Source organism: Erinaceus europaeus, chromosome 7 (assembly GCF_950295315.1).
Source record: "Erinaceus europaeus chromosome 7, mEriEur2.1, whole genome shotgun sequence".
Classification (NCBI taxonomy): Eukaryota; Metazoa; Chordata; class Mammalia; order Eulipotyphla; family Erinaceidae; genus Erinaceus; species Erinaceus europaeus.
The window spans coordinates 132,971,392-132,998,978 of NC_080168.1; the positions used below are offsets into that span (position 1 = coordinate 132,971,392).

At 41.9% G+C, this 27,587-nt stretch overlaps 2 protein-coding genes across 3 annotated transcripts in view; one reads left to right on the plus strand and one right to left on the minus strand.

Moving 5' to 3' along the window:
* DEPDC4 (DEP domain containing 4) lies at positions 1-27,481 on the minus strand. Its single transcript, XM_060193539.1, is given in 7 exon segments — positions 1-85; positions 87-168; positions 171-204; positions 296-432; positions 16,421-16,579; positions 26,524-26,649; positions 27,352-27,481. Coding segments are annotated over 7 exon segments (753 nt in total).
* SCYL2 (SCY1 like pseudokinase 2) overlaps positions 27,171-27,587 on the plus strand; it is a 58,491-nt gene continuing 58,074 nt past the window's right edge. Inside the window, exon 1 of one of the 2 annotated variants that reach the window (XM_060195622.1) lies at positions 27,171-27,560. The gene's annotated coding sequence lies outside the window, so the exon portion shown is untranslated. The remainder of the gene's footprint in view (positions 27,561-27,587) is intronic. The other variant, XM_060195623.1, reaches the window with a different exon arrangement.

Consider the following 27,587-nt stretch of genomic DNA (forward strand, 5'->3'; position numbering starts at 1 on the left):
TCAATTATTTATAAGGGAATGATCTGTGCTTGTGCTTGACACAGACCGTTTAGTGATAAATGTGCCCAGGTGAGGTGCCAAAGGCGAGCTCAGAGGGAAGCTCCAGTAGAAACCAGATTAGTTGTTCTGCCTGTCCCTGTAATAAGGACTTGGTCTGCAAAGCGCTCTGGCAAGAGTCTTCAGGACCCCTGTTTCGCTACCACACTGTCAACAGAATGACAACATTTGTTTGAAGGTTTTTTTCAAAAAAGGCAATACTAGAAGTTTGTAGAGAGTGTTCTGGTCATGTTTGCACCTGTTTTTGTAACCTGTAGGCACGAGGGTCTGATGCAATAGCCACATGAATCCGTAGTCATCACAATTCTTCTGTAACATTGGGCAACAGTCTCAGATAAAGTGTTGCCTCAAGTGCTTCAGTCCTTTTCTCACTTCCTGTGGAACAAGAAGACAAAACATGGCACAAAAATGGAGAGTGGGTGGCAGCAGATAGTGGGTGGCAGCAGATAGCATAAAGGCATAAAGTCTGTGCTAAAACACTCTCATGCTGGGGGTTCCCAGGTTCATTTCCCCACACTACTGTAAGCCAGAGTTGAGCAGTGCTCTGGAAAAAAAAAAAGAGAGAGAGAGAGAGGGAGATGGAGGGAGGGAGAGAGAGAAGAAGAGAGGGAGAGAAGTACTTAAAAATCTTTTTATTATCTTTATTAATTTTTTTTTGGATAGAAACAGCCAGAAATCCAGAAGGAAGGGGGAGATAGAGAGGGAGAGAGGCAGAGAGACCCCTGCAGCCCTGCTTCACCACTTGTGAAGCTTCCCCCCTGCAGGTGGAGACCGGGGCTTGAACCTGGGTCCTTGAGCACTGTAACATGTGCGCTCAACCAGGTGCACCACCACCCAACCCTGAGAAGTACTTTTTAAACATGAGAATGTGAATCCTTTCATTTCTCCTTCCTGACAGTGACTCCTTTGGAAACCCACTCTCGTCCTGTCTGTCTGTCTGTTACCTTTCCAACCTCCAGGTGTTGCTGAGGTAAGTTGAGTGTTTATAGAGAGAACCAGAGACTTTTCCCAGCACATGGGGTGCCAGGAACGGAACTCTGAACCACAGGCTTTCCAGTCTTTCTCTGTACTCCCAGGCCACTTCCTGGGCTGCTTTCTTTTCAGCACCTGCACTTGATACATTCTCAAAAACTCTTACCCTATCCACTTGGGTGTCTGAAGGGACCCTGGGACAACAGTAAGAAAAAACAGGTTGGGGGTCTGGCGGTGGCGCAGTGGGTTAAGTGCACGTGGCGCAAAGCGCAAGGACCAGCATAAGGATCCCGGTTCGAACCCCCGGCTCCCCACCTGCAGGGAAGTCACTTCCCAGGTGGTGAAGCAGGTCTGCAGGTGTCTTTCTTTCTCTCCCCCTCTCTGTCTTCCCCTCCTCTCTCCATTTCTCTCTGTCCTATCCAACAACGACGACATCAATAACAACAACAATAATAACTACAACAACAAAGAGAGCAACAAAAGGGAAGATCCATATATATTTATATAAATTTAATATATATTTAATATATATAATATATGTTTAGTTATATATGTGTATGTATAAATATATATTTAATATATATATGTTTAGTTATATATGTGTGCATGTATAAATATATATTTAAGATATATAATATATGTTTAGCTATATATGTGTGTATGTATAGATATATATTTAAGATATATAATATATGTTTAGCTATATATGTGTGTATGTATAGATATATATTTAAGATATATAATATATGTTTAGCTATATATGTGTGTACGTATAGATATATATTTAAGATATATAATATATGTTTAGCTATATATGTGTGTATTTATAGATATATATTTAAGATATATAATATATGTTTAGCTATATATGTGTGTATGTATAAATATATATTTAATATATATGTTTAGTTATATATGTGTGCATGTATAAATATATATTTAAGATATATAATATATGTTTAGCTATATATGTGTGTATGTATAAATATATATTTAAGATATATAATATATGTTTAGCTATATATGTGTGTATGTATAAATATATATTTAATATGTAATATATGTTTATATATGTGTGTATGTATAAATATATATTTAACATATATGATATATGTTTAGTTATATGCATGTATGTATAAATATATATTTAATATATATGATATATGTTTACTTATATATGTGTGTATGTATAAATATATATTTAAGATATATATGTTTATTTATATGTGTGTATGTATAAATATATATTTAATATATAATATATGTTTATATATGTGTGTATAAATATATATTTTATATATTATATATGTTTAGTTATATATGTGTGTATGTATAAATATATATTTAAGATATATGATATATGTTTACTTATATATGTGTGTATGTATAAATATATATTTAAGATATATAATATATGTTTAGCTATATATGTGTGTATGTATAAATATATATATTTAAGATATATAATATATGTGTGTATGTATAAATATATATAATATATGTTTATTTATATGTGTGTATGTATAAATATATATTTAATATATTATATATGTATAGTTATATATATGTGTATGTATAAATATATATTTAATATATTATATATGTATAGTTATATATATGTGTATGTATAAATATATATTTAATATATGTTTATATATGTGTGTATGTATAAATATATATTTAATATATATAGTTTATGTTTAGTTAATATATGTGTGTATGTATAAAAAGAAAGAACAGGCTAAGCTGATGCTTCCTTTTTTCACCACTATTTCTCCTGGGGCTTTGCTTGTCTCATTCTATTGCTCATTTGTCATTTCTATTTTATTTTATTTAAATTTTTATTATTTTTATTTGTTGCATAGAGACAGCCAGAAATCAAAAGGGAAGGGGGAGGTAGAGAGGGAGAGAGACAGAGAGACACCTGCAGCCCTGCTTCACCACTTGCAAAGCTTTCCCCCTGCAGGTGGGGGCCAGAGGCTTGAACCCAGGTCTTTGCGCAATGGAACATGTGCTTAGCCAGGTGCGCCACCTCCTGGCCACCTTTATTTTATTATTATTTTTTAAATTATCATCAAGGTTATCACTAGGTCTCCATGCCAGCACAAAGAATCCACCGCTGCTGGTGGCCACTTCCCCCCAGCTTCTTTGATAGGACAGAGAGAAACTGAGTGGGAAGGGGGAGACAGGAAGAGATAGAGTCACACTTGCAGCCCTGCTTCACTCCTCGTGAAGCTCGCCCCCTGCTGGTGGGGATAGGTGGAGGTTAAACCTGTGTCCTTGGACAAGGTGACACCAGTGTTGGGTCTCCTAGTCCCCACTTCATAGTCATGAGATTAAAACTTTTCTTTAGATGGGATTCCTGAGTAGTGTATTTAGTGAATTCTTGAGAGAGAGAGAAACAGGGAGAGAGGAAGAGAGAGATAGAGAGAGAGAGAGAGGAAGAGAGGAAGAGAGAGAGAGAGAGAGAATATCACCACAGAGCTGAAGTTTCCTTTACCATGATGGGGGCCGGGTGTGAACGTCTGTTGGACACATGGCAGAGCAGCACAGTGTTCAAGTGAGTTATTGTCACAGCCCTGGGAATTCTCAAGAATCTTTCAAGTATCTTTCCCTTCCATCTCATTCTATTTCTCCTGACAGATGAATGAAAATCTTGCCTAACATGTGCAATTCATTAGTGTCTAGGTTCTAGTCTGACAGATGAACCAATGAATAACAATTCTAGGGTTTTTATATATATTTATCTATTTCTTTTCCCTTGTGTTGCTTTTGTGTTTTTTATTATTGTTGTAGTTATTATTGTTGTTGTTATTGATGTCATTGTTGTTGACAAGACAGAGAGAAATGGAGAGAGGAGGGGAAGACAGAGAGGGGGAGAGAAAGACACCTGCAGACCTGCTTCACCTCCTGTGAAGCGACTCCCCAGCAGGTGGGGAGCCGGGGGCTTGAACCAGGATCCTCACTCTGGTCTTCACGCTTAAGCCGCTGTGTTACTGCCCGACTCCCAGTGTTTTTCTTTTTAATTTGTTTATTATTTATTAATGGGGCAGTGTAGGGGTAAGAACCAGAGCCTCGCTCTGGAACATGGGCTGGTGGAGAGCAAACCTGGGACATCATGCTTGAGAGACCAGCACTTTACCCACCCTGTCAATTCCCAGGCCCCAGCTGAGTACTCTTCTCTCTCAGATGACCTTCTCCACCGAGCTGCCACCTGCTGTCTGCAAAGACAGGTCAAGAAACACAGTTTCCTTTCTTTTTTTTAAATTTTTTTTTTATTTAAGAAAGGATTAATTAACAAAACCATAGGGTAGGAGGGGTACAACTCCACACAATTCCCACCACCCAATCTCCATATCCCACCCCCTCCCCCGATAGCTTTCCCATTCTCTAGCCCTCTGGGAGCATGGACCCAGGGTCATTGTGGGTTGCAGAAGGTAGAAGGCCTGGCTTCTGTAATTGCTTCCCCGCTGAACATGGGCGTTGACTGGTCGGTCCATACTCCCAGTCTGCCTCTCTCTTTCCCTAGTAGGGTGGGTCTCTGGGGAAGCTGAGCTCCAGGACACATTGGTGGGGTCTTCAGTCCAGGGAAGCCTGGCCGGCATCCTGATGACACCTGGAACCTGGTGACTGAAAAGAGAGTTAACATACAAAGCCAAACAAATTGTTGAGCAATCATGGACCCAAAGCTTGGAAAAGTGGAGAGGAAGTATTAGGGAGGTACTCACTGCAAACTCTAGTGTACTTCTGCTTTCTTACTTTGGTGCCATACTCCAAACTCAGTCAATTTCTGCTTTGCGTTTCTACTTCTTTTTTTTTTTTTTTTTACATGCATAACATTCCCCAGATTCCCATTTAACAATACAACCCCCACTATTTCATTCATCATTTTTCATGGACCTGTATTCTCCCCACCCACCCACCCACCCCAGAGTCTTTTACTTTGGTGTAATACTCCAATTCCATTTCAGGTTCGACTTGTGTTTTCTTTTCTAATCTTGTTTTTCAACTTCGGCCTCAGAGTGAGATCATCCCGTATTCATCCTTCTGTTTCTGACTTATTTCACTCAACATGATTTTTTCAAGGTCCATCCAAGATCGGCTGAAAACGGTGAAGTCACCATTTTTTACAGCTGAATAGTATTCCATTGTGTATATATACCACAACTTGCTCAGCCACTCATCTGTTGTTGGACACCTGGGTTGCTTCCAGGTTTTGGCTATTACAAATTGTGCTGCCAAGAACATATGTGTACACAGATCTTTTTGGATGGATGTGTTGGGTTCCTTAGGATATATCCCCAGGAGGGGAATTGCAGGGTCATAGGGTAGGTCCATTTCTAGCCTTCTGAGAGTTCTCCAGACTGTTCTCCACAGAGGCTGGACCAATTGACATTCCCACCAGCAGTGCAGGAGGGTTCCTTTGACCCCACACCCTCTCCAGCATTTGCTGCTGTTACCTTTTCTGATGTGTGACATTCTCACAGGAGTGAAGTGATATCTCATTGTTGTCTTGATTTGCATTTCTCTGACAATCAGAGACTTGGAGCATTTTTTCATGTGTTTCTCAGCCTTTTGGATCTCTTCTGTGGTGAATATTCTGTCCAAGTCCTCCCCCCATTTTTGGATGGGGTTATTTGTTGTCTTGTTGCTGAGAATGGCAAGCTCTTTATATATGTTGGTTATTAAACTCTTATCTGATGTATGGCATGTAAAGATCTTCTCCCATTCTGTGAGGGGTCTCTTGATTTGGGTAGTGGTTTCTTTTGCTGTGAAGAAGCTTTTTAATTTGATGTAGTCCCATAGGTTTATACTTGCCTTAGTCTTCCTTGTAATTGGATTCTTTTCATTGAAAATGTCTTTAAAATTTATGCGGAAAAAAGTTCTGCCAATATTTTCCTCTAAGTATCTGATAGTTTGTGGTCTAACATCCAAGTCCTTGATCCACTTGGAATTTACTTTTGTATTTGGTGAAATACAGTGATTCAGTTTCATTCTTCTGCATGTTTCAACCCATTGTTTCCAACACCATTTGTTGAAGAGACTCTGCTTCCCCCATATAATAGTGTGGGCCCCTTTGTCAAAGATTAGATGTCCATACGTGTGGGGCCTCATTTCTGGGCTCTCAATTCTATTCCACTGGTCAGTGTGTCTGTTCATGTTCCAGTACCAAGCAGTTTTGATGACAATGGCCCTATAATACAGTTTGAGATCTGGCAGTGTGATGCCTCCGGTTCTGTTCTTTTTTCTCAAGATTGTTTTGGCAATTCTAGGTCTTTTCTGGTTCCAGATAAACATTTGTAGCATTTTTTCTATTCTCCTAAAAAATGTGCTTGGGATATTGATGGGGATAGCATTCAATTTGTAGATGGCTCTGGGTAATATATTCATTTTGATGATGTTAATTCTTCCAACCCATGAACATGGAATATCTTTCCACTTCTTTGTGTCTTTTTCAATTTCTTTGAGTAGTGACTCATAATTTTCAGTATACAAGTCTTTCACTTCTTTGGTTAGGTTTACTCCTAGATATTTTATTGGTTTTGTTGCTATAGAAAAAGGAACTGACTTCTGGATTTCAATTTCTTCTAACTTAGTGTTTGCATAGAGGAATGCCACTGACTTTTGAATGTTAATTTTATAGCCTGACACATTACTGTATTGCCTGATGATTTCCAAAAGCTTCATGCTGGATTCCTTAGGTTTTTCCATGTATACTATCATGTCATCTGCAAATAAGGAGAGTTTGACTTCTTCTCTTCCAATCTGTATGCCTTTAATTCCTTGCTCCTGCCTGATTGCTATGGCAAGAACTTCCAACACTATGTTGAATAGTAATGGTGATAGTGGGCAGCCCTGTCTAGTACCTGATCTGAGTGGAAATGCTTCCAGTTTTTCACCATTGAGTATGATGTTGGCTGTAGGTTTGCTATATATAGACTCCACTATCTTCAGGAATTTTCCATCTATTCCTATTTTTTGTAGTGTTTTGATCATAAAGGGATGTTGTATTTTGTCAAAGGCTTTCTCTGCATCTATTGATATGACCATGTGGTTTTTGGTCTTGCTTTTGTTGATGTGGTGGATCACATTGATTGATTTACGTATATTAAACCAACCTTGCATGCCTGGGATAAACCCCACTTGGTCATGATGAACAATCTTTTTGATATACTGCTGTATCCGGTTGGCTAGAATTTTGTTCAATATTTTCGCATCTATGTTCATCAGAGATATTGGTCTGTAGTTTTCTTTTTTGGTTGTGTCCCTGTGTGCTTTTGGTATCAGGGTGATGTTGGCTTCATAGAAGCTGGCAGGGAGTATTCCAGTGTCTTCAATCTTCTGGAAGACTTTTAAAAGTAGAGGTATTAGTTCTTCTTTGAAAGTTTTGTAGAATTCATTTGTAAAACCATCTGGTCCAGGACTTTTATTTTTGGGAAGATTTTTGATAACTGTTTCAATTTCATTAGCTGTGATGGGCCTGTTCATGTTATCCACTTCCTCTTAGTTTTGGAAGTTGGTAGGTATCTAGGAAATCATTCATTTCTTCCAGGTTCTCTAGTTTGGTGGCATATAGTTGTTCATAGAAGCCTCGCATGATATGTTGAATTTCTGCAATGTCTGTTGTGATATCTCCTCTTTCATTTACTATCCGATTTATTTGGGTCTTCTCCCTTTTTTGTTTTGTGAGTCTGGCTAAAGGTTTGTCGATTTTGTTTACTCTTTTGAAGAACCAACATTTACTTTCATTGATCTTTTGTATGGTTTTCCTATTCTCAATGTTATTTATTTCTGCCCTAACTTTAGTGATTTCTGTCCTTCTGGTTGCTTTAGGATTCCTTTGTTGTTGTTCTTCTAGGTCTTTAAGATGTGCAATCAGGCTGTTTATTTGTGCCTTTTCTTGTTTCCTAATGTGTGCTTGTATAGCTATGAACTTCCCTCTTAGGACTGCTTTAGCTGTGTCCCAAATATTTTGATCGCTTGTGTCTTCATTTTCATTGAACTCTCGAAACATTTTGATTTCTTCCTTGATTTCCTCTTTGACCCAGAAGTTGTTAAGAAGTGTACTGTTGAGCTTCCACATTTTGGCACTGTTACTAATCTTTTGTTGATTGTTAAGTGTTAGTTTAATTCCACTGTGGTCTGAGAAGATGCTTGGGATGATTTCAGTGCTCTTGAATAGACTGATGCTGTCTTTGTGGCCTAACATATGTTCTATCCTTGAGAATGATCCATGTGGATTTGAGTAAAATGTGTATTCCAGTTTCTTGGGATGAATGACTCTGAAAATGTCCAATAGTTCTAGTTTATCTATCTCTTCATTTAGCTCCCTTATGTCTTTACTGATTTTCTGCCTGGATGATCTGTCAAGTTGAGAGAATGGGGTGTTGAAGTCCCCTACTATGATTGTGTTACTGTTAATATATTGCTGTAGCTCTTTCAGTAGAAGTTTGATGTATTTAGATGGCTTCTCATTGGGTGCATAGATGTTAATAATTGTTAAGTCCTCTTGATTGACTGATCCTCTGAGCATTAAGTAGTGTCCATTCCTATCTTTTTTAATCTTATCTATTTTAAAGTCTATCATGTCAGATATGAGAATAGCTGTTCCTGTCCTTTTTTGTGGGCCATTGGCTTGAATGATAGTTTTCCATCCTTTCACTTTAAGTCTGTGTTTGTCTTGTTGCGTTAGGTGAGTTTCCTGTAGACAACATATTGTTGGGTTGTGTTTTCTGATCCATCTTCCTACTCTGTGTCTTTTAATAGGTGAATTCAGGCCATTGACATTTATTGATATCAAAGATTGAAGATATTTTAACGCCATTCTTGTAGAGTTTTAGAGTGTTTTGATATATGTCCTATTTGTGGTGGTCTGGTTGTTTATAGGAGACCTTTCAGAACTTCTTTCAGGGCAGGCTTGGTGATGGTTGCTTCCTTCAACTGTTGCTTGTCTGAGAAGGTTTTGATGCTTCCATCTAGTCTGAATGACAATCTAGCAGGATATAGTATTCTTGGCTGAAAGCCTTTCTCATTGAGCACTCGATAGATATCTTGCCATTCTCTTCTGGCCTACGTGTTTGTATGGAGAAATCTGCTGCTAATCTTATGGGTTTTCCTTTGTAGGTGACTCTTTGTTTTTCTCTTGCAGCCTTGAGGATCCTTTCTTTATCCTTATTCCTTTCCATTCTAAGTATGACATGTCTTGGTATCTTTAGGTCTGGGTTAATTCTGTTTGGGACCCTATGGGCTTCTTGAATCTTTATGTCTTTGGTGTTGTCTAGACTAGAGAAATTTTCAGCTATTATGGCCTGGGGAACGCTTTCTTCTTCCCCTTCTCTTTCTTCCTCTGGTAAGCCAATAATGCGTATATTGTTTCTTTTGAAGTCATCCCATAGGACTCTGTTGTTGTTTTCAGCATCTCTTAATCTCTTTTTTAGATCTCTTACTTCTTTTTTAGTTGTCTCTAATTCATCCTCAATCTTGCTAATTCTGTCTTCAGCCTCATTGATTCTATTCTCTCTGCCCTCTACTGCTTTCTGGAGTTCATCTATTTTGTTGCCCTGCTCTGATACTGTTTTAGCTTGTTCAGCTAGTTGCCTTCTTAGCTCAGCGATTTCAGCTTTCATCTCTCTAATAACCATGAGATTATTAGAATTTTCTTCCATATTCTCATTTGTTGTTCCTGCATTTCTGATTACAATTTTTTCAAATTCTTTACTCACTCCTGTTATTATTTCCTTAGCTAATGTTTGGATGTTGAACTTGTTGTTTTTTGCTTCACCCTCTGGAGGACTTTTAGCTGGACTCTTGTCCTGGTTCGAGTCTCCAATATTTTTTCTTGTTGTTTTAACCATTTTATATAAGTTAACAGTTTTTTCAATCCCTGAGTTGGAGTTCAGTGGTGTAAAAGCCTTTTTTTTTCCCCTGTAGGCTATGGGAGCCTGAGGGCTTTTAAACTATCAATAGGCTTCTTAGCTTAATCACTGACTCCTGACCAAGAGATAAAGCAGGGTGTGGCAGAGATAATCCAGTGGTTATGCAAAGAGACTTTCACAGCCCCTCAGCTATGCCACCGAGGTATAGGTTTTCTCCTGAGTTTCCCGGTTAGATCTCTGTCCCCTGGTGTCCCTCCCTGTTGCTGCTCCAGATTCTGAGGGTAGTAGCAATGGAGACTCAGAGTTGCACTTGGTGAGTCTCTGGGGAGTCCTTTCCTCCCTTCAGCTGTCCCCTTGTTGGTGGAGCAGACTGGAGGTGGTGTCTCCACTGACAAACTGTCGAACTGTTAGCAGTCACTTAATCTCTCCTTAGGCCCCTCTCTCCTCTCTGTCACCAGCCATGCGTGTTTGTACTCACGGGTGATTTACTGGGTTTCTGTGGTCATTCTAGTCTTGTCTTGTTTCGGTCTGGGTGGTCTCCTTTGGTATTCCTAGTTGATCCGGGAGAGGAGAGGAGAGGAGAGAAAGCGATCTGCTGCTCGTAGCTCCGCCTCCGGAAGTTGAATCCTAAATCCACAGTTTCCTTTCTGCTTTCCCTGTGTTTTCTCCTACTAGGTGTCTGGTGGAAAGTTTTTGTCTCTTTGTGGTTTTGTATAAATGAAGGTAAGCTGTTATGTACAAACAGAACCATGGTTGGCTGAGGGAACCCACTGGTCTCTGACTACCAAGTGTTTTCTGCCATCTGAAGCTTAGAACTTTGCGTTCTTGGGGCCAGGTGGAGGTGGTGCACCTGGTTGAGTGCACATGTTACAATGCACAAGGGCCCCTGGTCACCCCTGCAGGGGATGCTTCATGAGTAGTGAAGCAGTGCTGCAGGTGTCTCTCTATCTTTCTCCCTATCTCCTCCATTCCTTTCAATTTCTGGCTGTCTCTATCCAGTAAATAAATAAAGATAATAATTACAAAAGGGGGGGGACGGGCAGTAGCACATAGGGTTAATTGCACATTGTACGAAGCCCAGGGACTGGTGCAAGGATCCTGGTTCGAGCCCCCAGCTCCCCACCTGCAGGAGGGTCACTGGTTCGAGCCCCCGGCTGCCCACCTGTAGGCGATGAAGCAGGTCTGCAGGTGTCTGTCTTTCTCTCCCCCCTCTGTCTTCCCCTCCTCCTTCCATTTCTCTCTGTCCTACCCAACAACAACAACAGCAACAGCAACAACAATGAAACATAAATGGCCACCAGGAGCAGTGGATTCCTAGTGCAGGCACTGAGCCTCAGTGATAATGCTGCAGGCAAAAAAACTGTTTCAGTCACTAAAGCATCATAGCAGTTCTATATGCTAGAACCCCACTTGTATCCCTACAGCCCCTGAGCCATTGTCCCAGCAGTGGTTCACCTAAGAGGGACACCTGTCTTGGAGATGGGAAGGTGGCAGTGAGAGAGAGACTGTGTTGCATTGAGGTTCGCTGAAGCTCTTCACAAATGAATTTCCTTTTATGATAGGGCTTAACTCATTGACTATAAATTTTTGTTCCATGAATGGCTGCTCTACTAAAGTGGATTATTTATTTATTTATTATTGGATAGAAACGGAGAGAAATTGAGAGGGGAAGGTCACAGAGAGACATCTGCAACCCTGCTTTACCACTTGAGAAGTATTCCTCCCCCCAACCCCTTTGGGTGGAGACCAGGGGCTTGAACCTGGGTCCTTGCACACTGTAGTGTGTGCGCTTAAACAGGTACGCCACCACCTGGTCCCCTTAAATTGGATTTAAGGGGGCAGGAACAAACTCGTAGAAACTGTAACGGCTATGTTAAGACACAAAACAGAAATGGCAGAACTTTACAAATCCTCAGGGCTTCTGCAGGGGGGATGATGGGTGAATTAATACTGAATCCTCAGAATGAATCCACTCTGACTCCCAACAAGCCTCTCACAGGTCATACTGAGGGACTTCCTTTGTTAGAGCAAATGAGAATTCAGTGATTAAATCTGCAAACCAGAGATGCTGCCAGCTTATGCATGTGCATAAGTCCTCACACTTTCAAACGCTAAGGGGGAAATTATGCCACAGGACTGTCTACTCATAAAATATTTGATAATAAAAATGGCCACTCACTTATGTGGACTTAAGTTTGGAATAATCTTTTTATCTATGCCGGGATAGCGTGGGGGTGCCTCTTGCCAGGCGCGTACTCTCTGGGTTGGAGAGAACTTGACTGGAGCCGGCCTGGGCTGCTACTCACTCAGCGATGTGGGAGAGATGACTCATGAACTCGTGGTGGAGGGGCAATGCAATGTCTTTATTGATCAGAGAGCCAACGCTTTTAAAGGGCAGACCCGGAAGTGGCAAGTTGGAAACGGAAATGGCTAGGTGTTGGTATGCATGAGACCCCTTCTGTTTCATTTGGTTTAAATCCCCCCTGCTTAACACTATTCTATTTACATAACCACTTCATTCTATTTACATAACCACTGTTAACAAGTTCCACCCCCCCTCCAGGGCATTTGTGGTTCAGTGATAGGATTCTCGCCTAATCTGCCCCCTCTTTGTCACACTCTGATTTTCACCAGTCACTTTTCTCTCCACCCTTTCTATGTCACATCCTGTTTCCACCTTACTTGGCAAGTATATATAAAGACAGCATTGTGAGTTTTACGGTACTGTACCTTGAGTTTAGCTTAGCTCATCTTAGATTGGGCTGCGTCCTGCATGAATAAAGAGATACTGCCTACAGCTCAACCATGAGTCCCTGGTCATCTGTTACCCGCCCGTGAAGCCAGCCCGGCAAAAACAACATAACCCGTCGAAAACAACATATGGCGCCCGAACAGGGACTGAAATAAGCCCTGAAACATGGACCGGCATCAACGTGGGACCCTACCCACCCATCGTCCAGATAAGTAAACTTGGCTACCCATCCACCATGGGTTGCCTTTCTACTTATGAAGAGGTTTGCCAAAGCCTCTACTGTTTCATCATGAGACGGTTAGTCTGTCTCTGGAACATTTTACTCTGGGCCACATTTCGGTTCCCTGACCGGGGACTTTGGTTTCTTATGACCGGGATCATAGAGCTTGGGAGATGCACGGAGATTTCTCCTTGGACTTCCTGGATTCCCTCTCCCATGTTTCCTGAAGAAAAGGACTACATTTTGCTCCGGGCCACAGTTTGGTTCTTTATGACCGCGATCGTAGACCTTGGGATATGCATAGGGATTTCCACTGGGACTTTCTGGACTTCTCGAATGTTTCCCGTGGAGAAGGACTACTCTAATTTGAAGAACATTCTCGAGTACCCTGGCAGTTCCCAAGTATGGAGATACGTGGTTAGTTCTACTCTCCTGATTAGATTCTTTCTTCGATGGGAAGACACTTTTAAAAATGGGTGCCTGAAGCAATCCAGCAGGAACAGTCCGAAGCACCCTAAATGGAATTTCGAGGAGCTTTTTGGACTAGGACGCCCTCCAGGGACTCTTAATCCTACATGGTGAGATCTTGATAATCTGCTTCAAGTTGCGTTTCATAAGAGAATGATTTGAATGACTGAATTTTTGTTTGACATTGACTTAAAAAAATGCTGGATACAGCCATGATTTCTAGAGACATCCAGAAACAATCCAAAAAATTGTTTTTTTTCCTCCTTTGATTTCTCTTTTACATCTTGACATGAATCTGAAATGTTTAATCCTAGAAACCGTATGAGTTATGGGTGGGGCAGATAGTGCAATGATTATGTTAATTATTCTCATGCCTGAGGCTTTTAACCGTGGTTCTTCTGTTTACCTTTCCACATTTTATTGAGTTTAAACTGTTTAAACAACCTTAAAATCATACTAGAAAGGACTTCCAATTATAATGGAGTTATCAATTATAGTAAACTTCTAATCTGCTATAAGTTTTGTTTGATAAGTAAGTGAATTTCAGCTGTCAAAAGTCTTCACATGAAAAAGCATCTACTCAAATGAAAATTCCTGGAAATCCATTTGGATCCTGTTCTCTGACATCACCCACAAGATGGAATGACAACAACACACCCCGGATACCAATGATGTGACCTGGCACGACCTGAAGAAACAGATTCACAGACTCCAAAGCTCACTCTCTACAGAAAAGCAGAATTCTGGTGGCTGACATTCCCCATCGAGACAGACGTGCAGCGTTTCATCCTCTGGCATTTTCTTCTGTGGTCAGCTACTTTGGACTGACACCTCCATCAGACTTACTGGTACACACTGCTGTGTTTCTCAAAGACTAACTTCAGCCAATTGCCTTGAGACTTTATAGACCATGTCCCCTCGCCTGCAGGCTCTGTCCCAGAGGCAGAAAACTCCCCCTCCTTATTAGGTTATGCCCACAGAGGCATGAAGCGCCCCAAGAGGCAAGAGATGCCCACAGAGGCAGGAAACGCCCTTTGAGGCAAGAGATGCCCCCAGAGGCATGAAGCGTTCCAAGAGGCAAGAAATGCCCTTTTGCCTGCTAGGCCTTGCCCTTTGAGGCAAGAAAAGTTCCCCTTGACATCACATTGGTTATTGCTGCTCGCCTATTTTGTTTTCCATGTCTTATGCCAGTTCTTTTGAAAACGCCTGTACGATATACGTTTCTGTTCACCCCACAATGGCCATTAGTTAAAAAGAAAGGGGGAATTGTTGGTATGCATGAGACCCCTTCTGTTTCATTTGGTTTAAATCCCCCCTGCTTAACACTATTCTATTTACATAACCACTGTTAACAAGTTCCACCCTCCCTCCAGGGCATTTGTGGTTCAGTGATAGGATTCTCGCCTAATCTGCCCCCTCTTTGTCACACTCTGATTTTCACCAGTCACTTTTCTCTCCACCCTTTCTATGTCACATCCTGTTTCCACCTTACTTGGCAAGTATATATAAAGACAGCATTGTGAGTTTTACGGTACTGTACCTTGAGTTTAGCTTAGCTCGTCTTAGATTGGGCTGCGTCCTGAATGAATAAAGAGATGCTGCCTACAGCTCAACCATGAGTCCCTGGTCATCTGTTACCTGCCCGTGAAGCCAGCCCGGCAAAAACAACATAACCCGTCGAAAACAACAGCTAGGAAGGGGGTGGAGAAAGGCAAAAGCGAGCTGGAAAGGTAGGAACTTCCTTAGCAACTGTTGTGAGGGTTTTAACTGCAAGGATTAATACTACCTTGCAGACAGGGGGGGTCTTGAGGGTAGAAAGAAGACAGATCAAAGGAAATGAATGGGTGGGGATCTCTCAGGCAAAACAATCTTCTTCTTCTAGTGTTTGCCCTTCTTCCGTAGCCAGTCAACAGTGTCAGGTTGAGCCTGATGTAAAGTTTCGAGACCTCCTTTGAATCTGGAGAGGTGGCAGTTGTTGACTATGTGGGTCATAGTCTGTCGGTAGCCGCAGGGGCAGTTCGGGTTGTCTCTGGCTCCCCAGCGATGGAACATAGCGGTGCACCGGCCATGGCCTGTTCGGTAGCGATAACGTGCTAGGTCAAAGCCGGGTTGACGCTTGCAGGGGTCTGTGATGAGCTGTTTGTTCTTTACCTCAGCTGACTGCCAACTCTGTTTCCAAGAGTCTGGAACAGAGAAGTTCAGTGTAGGCATAGGGGACCAGATTGGATGATGAGACGTCAAGCGTTGGACAGGGTGGGCGAAGATATCTGCGTATATTGGCAGGTCCAGTTGAGCGTAGACGTGGGAAATGAACTTAGATGATGCCGCATCCCAACGAATATCTGGCGGGGCGATGTTGCTAAGAACTGGCAGCCATGGAACCGGGGTGGAACGGATGGTTCCAGAAATTATCCTCATGGAGGAATATAATTTGGAATCGACCAAGTGGACATGGGGGCTACGGAACCATACTGGGGCACAGTATTCTGCAGTGGAATAGCATAATGCCAGAGATGATGATCGTAGTGTGGAAGCGCTCACGCCCCATGAGGAGCTGGCCAGTCTTGCAATGATGTTACTCCTCGTGCCCACCTTTGCTGCAGTTTTTATGAGATGTTCGTGAAATGACAGAGTGTGATCGAGAGTAACGCCAAGATAGACTGGCTGGGCTTCATGCCGGATTCTCATATTGTCAAGCTGCACATTAAGCTCACGTGAGGCCGAGGCATGGTGTAGATGGAAAACAGATGATACCGTTTTTGCAGTGCTAGGGATTAGTTGCCATTTTTTACAGTCATCAGATATCAAAGACATGTCTTTCGTGAGTGTTTCCTCGAGGATGTCAAACTTGGATGCCTGAGTTGCACAGCAGATGTCATCGGTAGATGAACTTCCGTGAAGAAGTTTCTGGGAGGTCACTGATGTAAATATTAAATAGCGTAGGAGCCAGAACAGAGCCCTGGGGGAGGCCACTTGAGACAAGTCTCCCTCTGCTAGACTAGGCAAAACAATGATTATGTAGATAGGCCATAGAGTCAGGAATGCAGGGTGCTTTGTGAGGCTCCTCACAATTACCCGACATGTCTAGACAAGTATCTGATATAGTGAGAGCTTCCACTTTATCTAATTGAAGACTTTGTGCTTTATTTGGAGGCTCCAACACATTTTCCAAGGATGGAAGGTGAGTTATCTGGAGAACACACTACAAGATATGTTGTTTCCAAACTTCCACAGCTTAGAAAAAAAAGAAAGAAAACTAATGGGGGGCTGGGAGGTAGCTCAGTGGGTTAAGCACACATGGTGCAAAGTGCAAGGACCATTGCAAGGACTGGCATAAGGATCCCGGTTCCAGCCTCCAGCTCCCCACTTGCAGGGGGGTCGCTTTGCAAGTGGTGAATCAGGTCTACAGGTGTCTATCTTTCTCTCCTCCTCTCTCGATTTCTCTCTGCCTTACCCAACAACAACAGCAGCTAAAACAACAATAACAATAACAAAACCAACAATAACAATAACAACCACAGCAAGGGCAACAAAATGGGAAAAATAGCCTCCAGGAGCAGTGGATTCATAGTTCTGACACCAAGCTCCAGTGATAACCCTGGAGGCAAAAAAAGAAAAGAAAAGAAAAAAAAGTAATATGATTACCAGGTGGACAAAACACATAAACAAACTAAGTTGTTATTATGAAATTCATCCATTTCTACATAACCCAAAATAAAAGTTACTTTTGGTAATATAATGGATTAGTTTAATTAGGATAATTTAGGTTAACATATTAATTTTCTGATTAAGATGATTCTTAAGGAATATTCTCTAGCTTTTAAAGCCAATAATAAGATAACTCCAAATATAAAAAATTTTGGTCATGCTAATAAAGTATTTTGTACATCTGACAGGATGTGAAATTATCATTTACTTGTCATTCACTATTCAAAGCAGCACACAGAGATGTGAGGGCGATTTGGCTGTGACATCCGTTACCCTACTTGATGGCCAAGGTTCATTTCTCTGATCTGGCTGGCTAGGCGGGTGTCCTCTTCCTCCCTCACTGCTCCATGTCGGAGCTGCTTGGTGGAAGAGGCCCGCCTTCCCGAATCAGTCAAGGGTACAAGAGTAGCTGTGCTCCCCCGCTAGAAACTCCAGACAAGCTCTCAAAGCAGCACAGAGAATTGTAATCTATTGTCTTTTTTAATTAATTAATTAATTCCCTTTTGATGCCCATGTTGTTTTATTGTTGTAGTTATTATTGTTGTTTTTATTGATGTTGTTTTTGTTGGATAGGACAGAGAGAAATGGAGAGAGGAGGAGAAGACAGAGAGGGGGAGAGAAAGACAGACACCTGCAGACCTTCTTCAATGCCTGTGAAATGACTCCCCTGCAGGTGGGGAGCCGGGGATTCGAACTGGGATCCTTACGCCGGTGCTTGTGCTTCGCACCATGTGGCTTAACCCACTGCGCTACCACCCGACTCTTGTCATTCATTGTTTTTAAATGAAAATACACAACTAGGTTAATCTTAATTTGGGGTTCTGGTTATTCCTGTTAGAAGTTAATTAAGGCTTCATTATCCTAATCATCAGAACATAACTTTTTGTTTTCTTCTTTTGGATAGGATAGAGAGAAATCGAGAGGGGAGGGGAAGATAGAGATGGGGAGAGAAAGATAGACACCTGCAGACCTGTCTCACCGCTTGTGAAGTGACTCCTCTGCAGGTGGGGAACATTATTTTTTTAATGAAACAAAAATCATAAAAGCAACAACTATAGTAACTATCTTACAGAATTCCTCACCCAATGTCCTATGTATTAAATTTGGCATATAGGGCTGGGGATATAGCATCATGGTTCTGCAAAAGACTTTCATGCCTGAGGCTCTGAGGTCTAAGGTCCAGTCCCAGCACCATCATAAGCTAGAGCTGAGCAGGGCTCAGGTCAAATAAATAAATGAATAAATAAATTTGGCATACATGTCTGAGGATACATCTGAGACTATCATCTCCCAGGTTTTATATCTGAGACTATCATCTCCCAGGTTTAATCCCAGAACCACCATAAACTGGAGTTGAGCAGTGCTCTGGTTAAAGTAATAATAATAATAAATAAGAATTGGACTATAGCCATTACAGTTTTTTTTGGTTACAGAGCATTTTGAGTAAAATTAACTTGTATAAAAATGGTAAATTTCAGGGCTGGGAAGTGATGTGTCAGGTAGAACGTGCATGTTACTAAGTACTAGGACCTGGGTTCAAACCCCAGGTCCCAAACTGCAGACTGAAGGACTCACTAGTGGTGGAGCAGTGCTGTAGATGTTTTTCTCTTTTCCTCTCTCTTCTCTGTTTATTTTTATCTCTATTAAGGAAGAAAGGAAAAGATGGGTTCAGGTAGCAGTGTAATGGTTTTACAGAAAGCTTTCATGCCTGAGGATCCGAAGTCCACGGTTCAATCCCTAGTACTACCATAAGCCAGAGCTGAGCAGGACTCTGGAACAAGCAAGCTAGCAACCAAGCAAGCAAGAAAAAAAAAATAATAAAGATTCCAAAATTCAAAATAGAAAGTGGTTTTTAAATATGAGAGATTTTATACCTGGCTTTCCAGCTTCTCAAAAAAAAAAAAAAAGACTCTCCTTCTGAATCCTAGCTTTGAGTGAATATCTAATATCTAACCAAATAAGAGAGAGGAACTTCTGGTTAATCTCACTTCACAGCTGAGGCATGAAGGTCCCTTTGCATGACCACTCTGATATCTCCCTGAGCAAGCTTCTGTGTTTTGTCTATGCTCAAGACCAATACTTTCATAACAATTACCAGAGACATAACAATTATCAGAGTCAATAAATACAAGACCCATAAAAACAGATGACCACAAAGAAAGCCCCAATAAGTGAAAAAATATTTTCATGATCATCTTTACGGGTGGGTAAAATCGCGGCCATCTTTAGTGAGGGCTATATAGAAGTGACCCATAGTTCCATGGAAAAATGAAAGCCGGAATTTGAAGATTCAAGCTATAGTCTCTACAGGTTACTAGGCAGTAAAATATCCAAAGAATAAAGGTCACTGGGGGTTGGATGGTAGTGCAGCGGTTAAGCGCACATGGCACGAAGCGTTAGAGCCCCCCACCTGCAGGGGAGTCACTTCACTGGCGGTGAAGCAGGTCTGCAGGTGTCTGTCTTTCTCTCCCCCTCTCTGACTCCCTCCTCTCTCTATTTCTCTTTGTCCTATCCAACAACAACGACATCAGTAACAATAATAATAGCCACAACAACAACAAAACAAGGGCAACAAAAGGGAAACATATGGCCTCCAGGAGCAGTGGATTCATGATGCAGGCACTGGGCCCCAGCAATAACCCTGGAAGAAAAAAAAAAAAGAATAAAGGACACTGAGAATGGGAAACTTCCAAAAAGCTAAGCCCATTTCTTTAAAAAGCCGAGTCTTCTTTACAAGCATTTGAGAAAAGATAATAAAAGTTGTAATGGCCTTCTTTTGAAAGTGGGAGAACAGGTTTATCAGCGTTGTTATGTGGAGGTGAAGCCAGCTTCCCACTCACTGTGTGAATTAGCTCTTCAGTTCTTTCCTCAGCAATTTCTTGCTTGTGTTGCAGGATTTGAGATACTTTCATTCTCTGGTCTGTTTAAGAAATAATATGCAAATTTTCTATTATGTATCAGAATAAAATTTTAAATAATATTTATTTAAAACTTTTTTTATTAATGAGAGAGACAGGAAGAGAGAGAGAGAGAGAGAGAAACAGACATCACTCTGGTACATGTGCTTCTGGGGATTAAATTTGGGACCTCAGGCTTGAGAGCCAGGGCTTTATCCAGTGCACCTCCTCCTGGACCACAGTAAATCCATATTTATTGGGAGTACAGCAGTAGCGCAGCGGGTTAAGCACAGGTGGGACAAAGCGCAAGGACCGGTGTAAGGATCCCGGTTCGAGCCCCCGGCTCCCTATCTGCAGGGGAGTCGCTTCACAGGTGGTGAAGCAGGTCTGCAGCTGTCTGTCTTTCTCTCCCCCTCTCTGTCTTCCCCTCCCCTCTCCATTTCTCTCTGTCCTATCCAACAATGATGACAACAACAACAGAATTAATAACTACAACAATAAAAACCAACAAGGGCAACAAAAGGGAAAATAAATAAATAAATAAATAAAATATTTTTTAAAAATCCATATTTATTAAGGAGTATGTCTGTATTTCCCAAGAGAATTTCAGGCAGCTTGTAATAATATACAAGACACAGATAATGGATATAGTAAAAACAAAAGTAAAAGATTTGACAGAACACTGTAATCAAAAAAGGACAAATTAAAACTGTAAAAATTGGGTAAAAAAAAACAAAATGGAAAATAATAAATAAATTAAAAATATATTTTTAAAAAATCCATATTTATTAAGGAGTATGTCTATATTTCCCAAGAGAATTTCAGGCAGCTTGTAATAATAAACAAGACACAGATAATGGATATAGTAAAGACAAAAGGAAAAGATTTGACAGAACACTGTAATCAAAAAAGGACAAATTAAAACTGTAAAAATTGGGTGGGGGAAATAGCATAATGGTTCTGCAAAGAGACTCTCCTGACTGAGGCTCCAAGGTCTCAGGTTCAATCCCCCCACACCACCATAAGCCAGAGCTCAGCAGTGCTCTAGTAAAAATAAAAAAAAATAAGTAAATAAAATTTAACAAATGTAAAAATCTAAAGAGAAATAATATATACTCAGTGTAAGGATTCAAAGCAGGATTGCTATGAGTGAAAATATTTTTGCTTTGGGCTTCCAGAAAATCTTGCCTTTTTTTCCCCTTTGTCTAGGTCAGTTTTCAAGGTTAGGAAGCATAGGATTTTATCAGAGAGATAATGTTTTCTGTATATAAGTTCTGAGAGAAAGAGAGAAGCATGTGCCAATGTCTCACATAGTTTTAAAGCAAATATTGAATCAATTTCTAATGTGGTCATTTCTTTTACTGACTTCTGAAAGAAGATGATTGCATAGCATTCAAGTTTAACTCAAGAATGACTCTTCTGCCAAGTCTAAGTACAATTTCCAACCTATCTTGCTTAATATTGACCTTAAAGATTCTCTTACTTTGTTTTTAAATGTATTTTAAAAAATATTTATTTATTTTCCCTTTTGTTGCCCTTGTTGTTTTCATAGTTGTAGTTACTATTGTTGTTGTTATTGATGTCACTGTTGTTGGATAGGACAGAGAGAAATGGAGAGAGGAGGGGAAGACAGAGAGGGGGAGAGAAAGACAGACACCTGCAGACCTGCTTCACCACCTGTGAAGTGACTTCCCTGCAGGTGGGGAGCCAGGGGCTTGAACTAGGATCCTTATGCCGGTCCTTGCGCTTTGCGCCACATGCACTTAACCTGCTGTGCTACCATCTGACTCCCTCTGTTACTTTTTTTTTAAAATATATATTTATTTATTTTCCCTTTTGTTGCTTGTTTTTTTAGATATTCTTTTTTAAAGATAAATTTATTAAAAGTTTATATATATATTTTAATTTTATTTATTTATTCCCTTTTGTTGCCCTTGTTGTTTTATTGTTGTTGGACAGGACAGAGAGAAATGGAGAGAGGAGGGGAAGACAGAGAGGGGGAGAGAAAGACAGACACCTGCAGACCTGCTTCACTGCCTGTGAAGTGACTTCCCTGCAGGTGGGGAGCCAGGGGCTCGAACCAGGGTCCTTACTCTGGTCTTTGTGCTTTGCACCACGTGTGCTTAACCGGCTGCACTACCACCTGACTCCCCCAACCTTCTGCTTTTTATGGCATATCTGTTGCCAGTCTTTTTTTTTTTTTTTTTTTACAGTTCCTTCATCTCCCTTGTTATGTAAACTGTAATATATATACTAAGATTTTTCACTGTCAGCCAATAAAAAACAGAGTAAATCTACTATCAGCTATGAAGAACAATGAACCTACCTTCTCTGGCTCATCCTGGATGGAGCTAGATGGAATTATGTTAAGTGAGCTAAGTCAGAAAGACAAAGACGAGTATGGGATGATCCCACTCACAAACTCATAAACAGAAGTTGAGAAAGAAGAACAGAGAGGGAAACTCAAAGCAGAATCTGACTGAGTTTGGAGTAGGGCACCAAAGTAAAAATCTCTGGGTGGAGGGTGAGGGTGGATGTTTGGCTTCACTGGTGGTGGGGGGTGGGTGGGAATGATGGGAATGGTGTTTATGTACACTCCTATAAACTTGTAGTCATATAAATCACTATTTAATTAATATGAGAAGGGAAAATTGATTTAATGTCTCAAACTTTTTAATGCACAGACCATAGGCTGAATTTTTGAAATGTTGACTCTCCTAAAAGCTTAGACCAGGAGAGCAGAAGCAACAGGTGGCGTTACGTTATAAAATACATACATACATATATATATATATATATATATATATGACATCAAAGGACAAATAATGGTGAGGTTGTGTATGATACAGCAAATCCTAACAATTGGATTTTCAAAGTTAACACAATTGCCAAATAATACGATTATAGCAATAACTATCTATTGCCTTCTTAAACCCTAAGATAGCAGGAACCTCCCACTTTCTTTATAAAGCCCAAATTTCCCCCAGTCATGGATCCTCTAGGGTGGGGCTCATTTTCCAGCATGCCTCTCTCAATTCATACCAACTTTTACTGTATCTGCTTATCCCATCCTAATCAATACAATGAGTACCACCCCGTCATGCTTCACTTCAGACTGCGTCCAGAGACCTTAGGTGTGGAATGTCAACCCTTCGGCTTAATTACTCGGCTGAAACCTTTCCTTTCTCATAGGACTCCTTAATTCCATTTCAGGTGGTCCACTTCCTAACAAAACCAAGATATACACCAGGTCCCATAAGATAGGGCATGTGTTCACGTTTCCATAAATTAGGACAAAATATATACCTGAGAGCAAAAGTGCACAAAAGTTTGCAGTGAGTCAATTAATGAAGCAAGCAAGTAGAAAGACCTAAAAAGACACCATAAAGTTCATAATAAAATAGTGTCTACTTAGACCTAGATACCCTCCTCATCTACTTCCTATTACACTTCCCTTAGTTACTCCAAAGCTAACCTTATCAAAGGAAGGACTACAAAAGCTGAATAAGGGCAAGAGACTGGCACACTTGAATGATGACTCTTTAGTCACTATCAGGCCAACCCATCAGCTGGGGCCCTATTTGGGGAGTCCTGGGGTTCCCACACAGACAAGATGAGCCTAAACCTTGAATAGATCCTTCTCTCCATTATCACTGCTTATCTCCATCAGGAACAACATAATCGACCCCTTTGTGGGCCCCCATAGGACCTTGCCCTCAATGTGGATCAATAATGGTAGAGAATGTTCCATCCTCTGAAGTGAGGATGGACAACATACTCTATCTACCACCTGAAGAAGATGGGTCCTGATATTGGGGCAGCTTGGAACGTTCCTACTCATGACCACAGAATGCACGTTCAGACCTACAGGGATGCAGAGGTCACACAGGTTTCTGTGCTGAATATGGGCCCCAGATCAAATCGATGGGGTTTACAGTCAACAACATGTATACACCTTTCCCATATTAGGGAGCTACTCTCTTCCCTGATCCAGCTTTCTAGCCCTTTTCCAGCCATGACATCATCTTCCCCCCCTAGACAATAACCTGGGTCCACCTGCATATCAGATGACAGGCTCAGGCAAAACCCAATAAAGTCATGGGCCCTTTGGAATATACCTAAAATATGCTTACTAGCTATTTCTAAAATGGAGACTCCAAATCTTCATTTGCAATATTCAAGCCTTTAGTTTCATGATTAATCAACAATTTGAATGGTTCTATATGTTAAATCTTTTTCAGCCACCAGGTTCCAGATGCTACCATGATGCCAACCGGACTTCCCTGGACAGATGACCCCACCAATGTGTCCTGGAGCCCTGCTTCCCCAGAGCCCTGGCCCACTAGGAAAAGAGAGAGGCAGGCTGGGAGTATGGATCCACCTACCAAGGCCCACGTTCAGTGGGGAAGCAATGACAGAAACCAGACCTTCCACCTTCTGCATCCCACAATGACCCTGGGTCCATACTCCCAGAGGGATAAAGAATAGGAAAGCTGTCAGGGGAGGGGATGGGATACAGAGTTCTGGTGGTGGGAACTGTGTGGAGTTGTACCCTTCTTATCCTATGGTCTTGTTCATGTTTTCATCTTATAAATAAATACATTAAAAAAGACAAATAAAACCAGAGTAAATTTAGGGATCTAAGAATTTATATACCTTTAATATTACATGGTAAACTGTAAGCTATATTTAATCTCCAGGACACATTTTAATTTATTTATTATTTTAATTTTTTATTGGGAAATTAATGCTTTTAAAAAAAATTTCTTTGCTGGGGAATTAATTTACATTCACCAGTAAATACAATAGTTTGTACATGCATAACGTTTCCCAGTTTTCCACATAACAATACAACCCCCACTAGGTTCTCTGTCACCCTTTTTGAACCTGTACTCTCCCCCCCACCCCAGCCTTTTACTTTGGTGAAATATGCCAATTCCAGTTCAGGTTCTACTTGTGTTTTCTCTTCTGATCTTCTTTTTCAGCTTCTTCTTGAGAGTGAGATCATCCCATATTCATCCTTCTGTTTCTGACTTATTTCACTTTACATGATTTTTTTCAAGTTCTATCCAAGATCAGCTGAAAACGTGAAGTCACCATTTTTTATAGCTGAGTAGTATTCCATTGTGTATCTAGACCACAACTTGCTCAGCCACTCATCTGTTGTTGGACAGCTGGGTTGCTTCCAGGTTTTGGCTATTACAAATCGTGCTGCCAAGGACATATGTGTACACAGATCTTTTTGGATGGGTGTGTTGGGTTCCTTAGGATATAGCCCCAGGAGAGGAATTGCAGGGTCATAGAGTAGGCAGGACACATTTTTAAAGAAATGCACTGACATTTGAATTTTTATTATTACAGTACTGGGGTTTTACTGCATTCTATTTCCTTTTGGTAGTCTCCAGGATCTCACTACTTTAGGCCGAATTTCTCAGAGAGAGACCACAGCTGGGAAGCCTCCTTCAGTGTAATGGGCTTGTACCTGGGCTGCACACATGGCAAGGCAATACACTATTCAAGTCAGCTATTATACTCGTCTCTCTTACCATATTATCTACTTTCTCTTTCTTTCTTTCTCTCTCTTTTTATTTATTCCCTCTTGTTGCCCTTGTTTTATAGTTGTAGTTTTTATTATTGTTGTCGTCATTGTTGGATAGGACAGAGAGAAATGGAGAGAGATGGGGGAAGACAAAGAGAGGGAGAGACAGATAGACACCTGCAGACCTGCTTCACTGTTTGTGAAGCGACTCCCCTGCAGGTGGGGAGCCAGGACTCCAAACGGGATCCTTGCACTTTGAGTCACCTGTGCTTAACCTGCTGCGCTACAGCCTGACTCCCTCTTTTTTTATATTTATTTATTTATTTATTTATTTATTGCCTCCAGGGTTATTGCTGGGGCTCAGTGCCTGCACCATGAATCCACTGCTCCTGGAGGCCATTTTTCCCCCTTTTGTTGCCCTTGTTGTTTTATTGTTGTTGTTATTGATGTTGTTCGTTGTTGGATAGGACAGAGAGAAATGGAGAGAGGAGGGGAAGACGGGGGGGGGGGGGGGAGAGAAAGACAGGCACCTGCAGACCTGCTTCACCGCCTGTGAAGTGACTCCCCTGCAGGTGGGGAGCCGGGGATTCGAACCAGAGTCCTTGAGCCGGTCCCTGCGCTTTGCGCCACCTGCGCTTAACCCGTGGCACTACCACCCGACCCCTCTTTCTTTATTTTTTCCTTATGGTGGTGGGTAGCTTTTTATTTCTTTTATTCCTTCCTTCTTTTTTCCCCCTTTCTCCTATTAGACTAGATGATGAATTCTTCGTCAAAGAGATCTAGTGTGAGGAGCTGAATGAAACCAAACAATCTGTCAAAATCTCCTTCTTGGAAAAAAAAAAAAAAGTTTGTGTGACATATGGAAAGCCTGTAAACGTTCGGAATGCGCACCACCTGGTATGTAAGTAAATTAGGACATAGCCTTACTGAGGAATGTGAAGAAATAACTAGGAAAGTTGATATTCCCAACATGGGAGGATCTCATCTAGCCATAGAAAAATGCAAATGAGGCCCGCACTGAGATCCCAGCTCACACACCCGTGACAGAGACGGCCAGGTGCAGGGCCGGGTGCGGAGGAACGCCACGATGCCGCTGTGCGGGTGCGGGTGCGGGTGCGGGTGCGGGTGCGGGTGCGGGCTGGCACGGAGCCTGCAGAGAACTGTCCGGGGAAACCTTGGTAAACGGAGCGGCCGGCAAGCACCCGAGCCGCCAGGCGGGGACCCAGGTGCAGGGAGAGAAGCGGCCCACGTAGCTGCAGGGCTCTAAAGTATCTTTCGCTGTCTTTCTGCCTATTTCTCTTTAACACGACCATAACTAAAGATAAAAATTGGGGGCCATGTGGTGGTGCACCTGGTTGAGCGCGCAAGGAAGGACCTGGGTTTGAGCCCCCAGCGCCCACCTTCAGGGGAAAGCTTACAATCTTGCTTTTTTTTTTTTTTTTGCCTCCAGGGTTATTGCTGGGGCTCAGTGCCTGCACCACAAATCCACAGCTCCTGTGGCCATTTTTTCGATTTTTTTTTTTTTTTTTTTTTTTTTTTTTGGCTAACAGAGAGAAATCCACAGAGGAGGGGGAGAGAAAGACTGACGCCTGCAGACCTGCTTCACTGCTTGCGAAGGGACCCTCTCTGCAGGTGGGGAGCCCGGGGCTCGAACTGGGATCTTTACCTCGGCCCCTTGCGCTTCGTCCCCTGTGGGCTTAATCCGCCGCACTACCCGTCTTACAATCTTGCTAATCATTGTGAAATCACTAAGAAAAAAATAAAGAAAAAAAAGAAGACCCGCCCCCTGCTCCCTGGAGGCCCCGCCCCGCCGGTAGCCCCGCCCAGAGGCGGGACAAAACCAGGCCCCGCCCCTTCCGCACCAACAGGAAGTGACGCGAGGCGGTCCCGCGGCCTTTCTCCCCGTACTCGCTCTTCCTCCCCGTCCCTCCCCTCCGGGTCCCTCCCCTCCTTGAGCTCGGCCTCGTCCTCCGTGAGGGTGGAGGCGGCCATGGAGTCCGCGGCCGGGGCCGGGCAGCGACACTGAGCAGGAGTCCCGGAGGCGTCCGCGGGGCGGGGAGGACGGGAAGCGGTGAGTGACGGCGAGGCTCCGGGCACC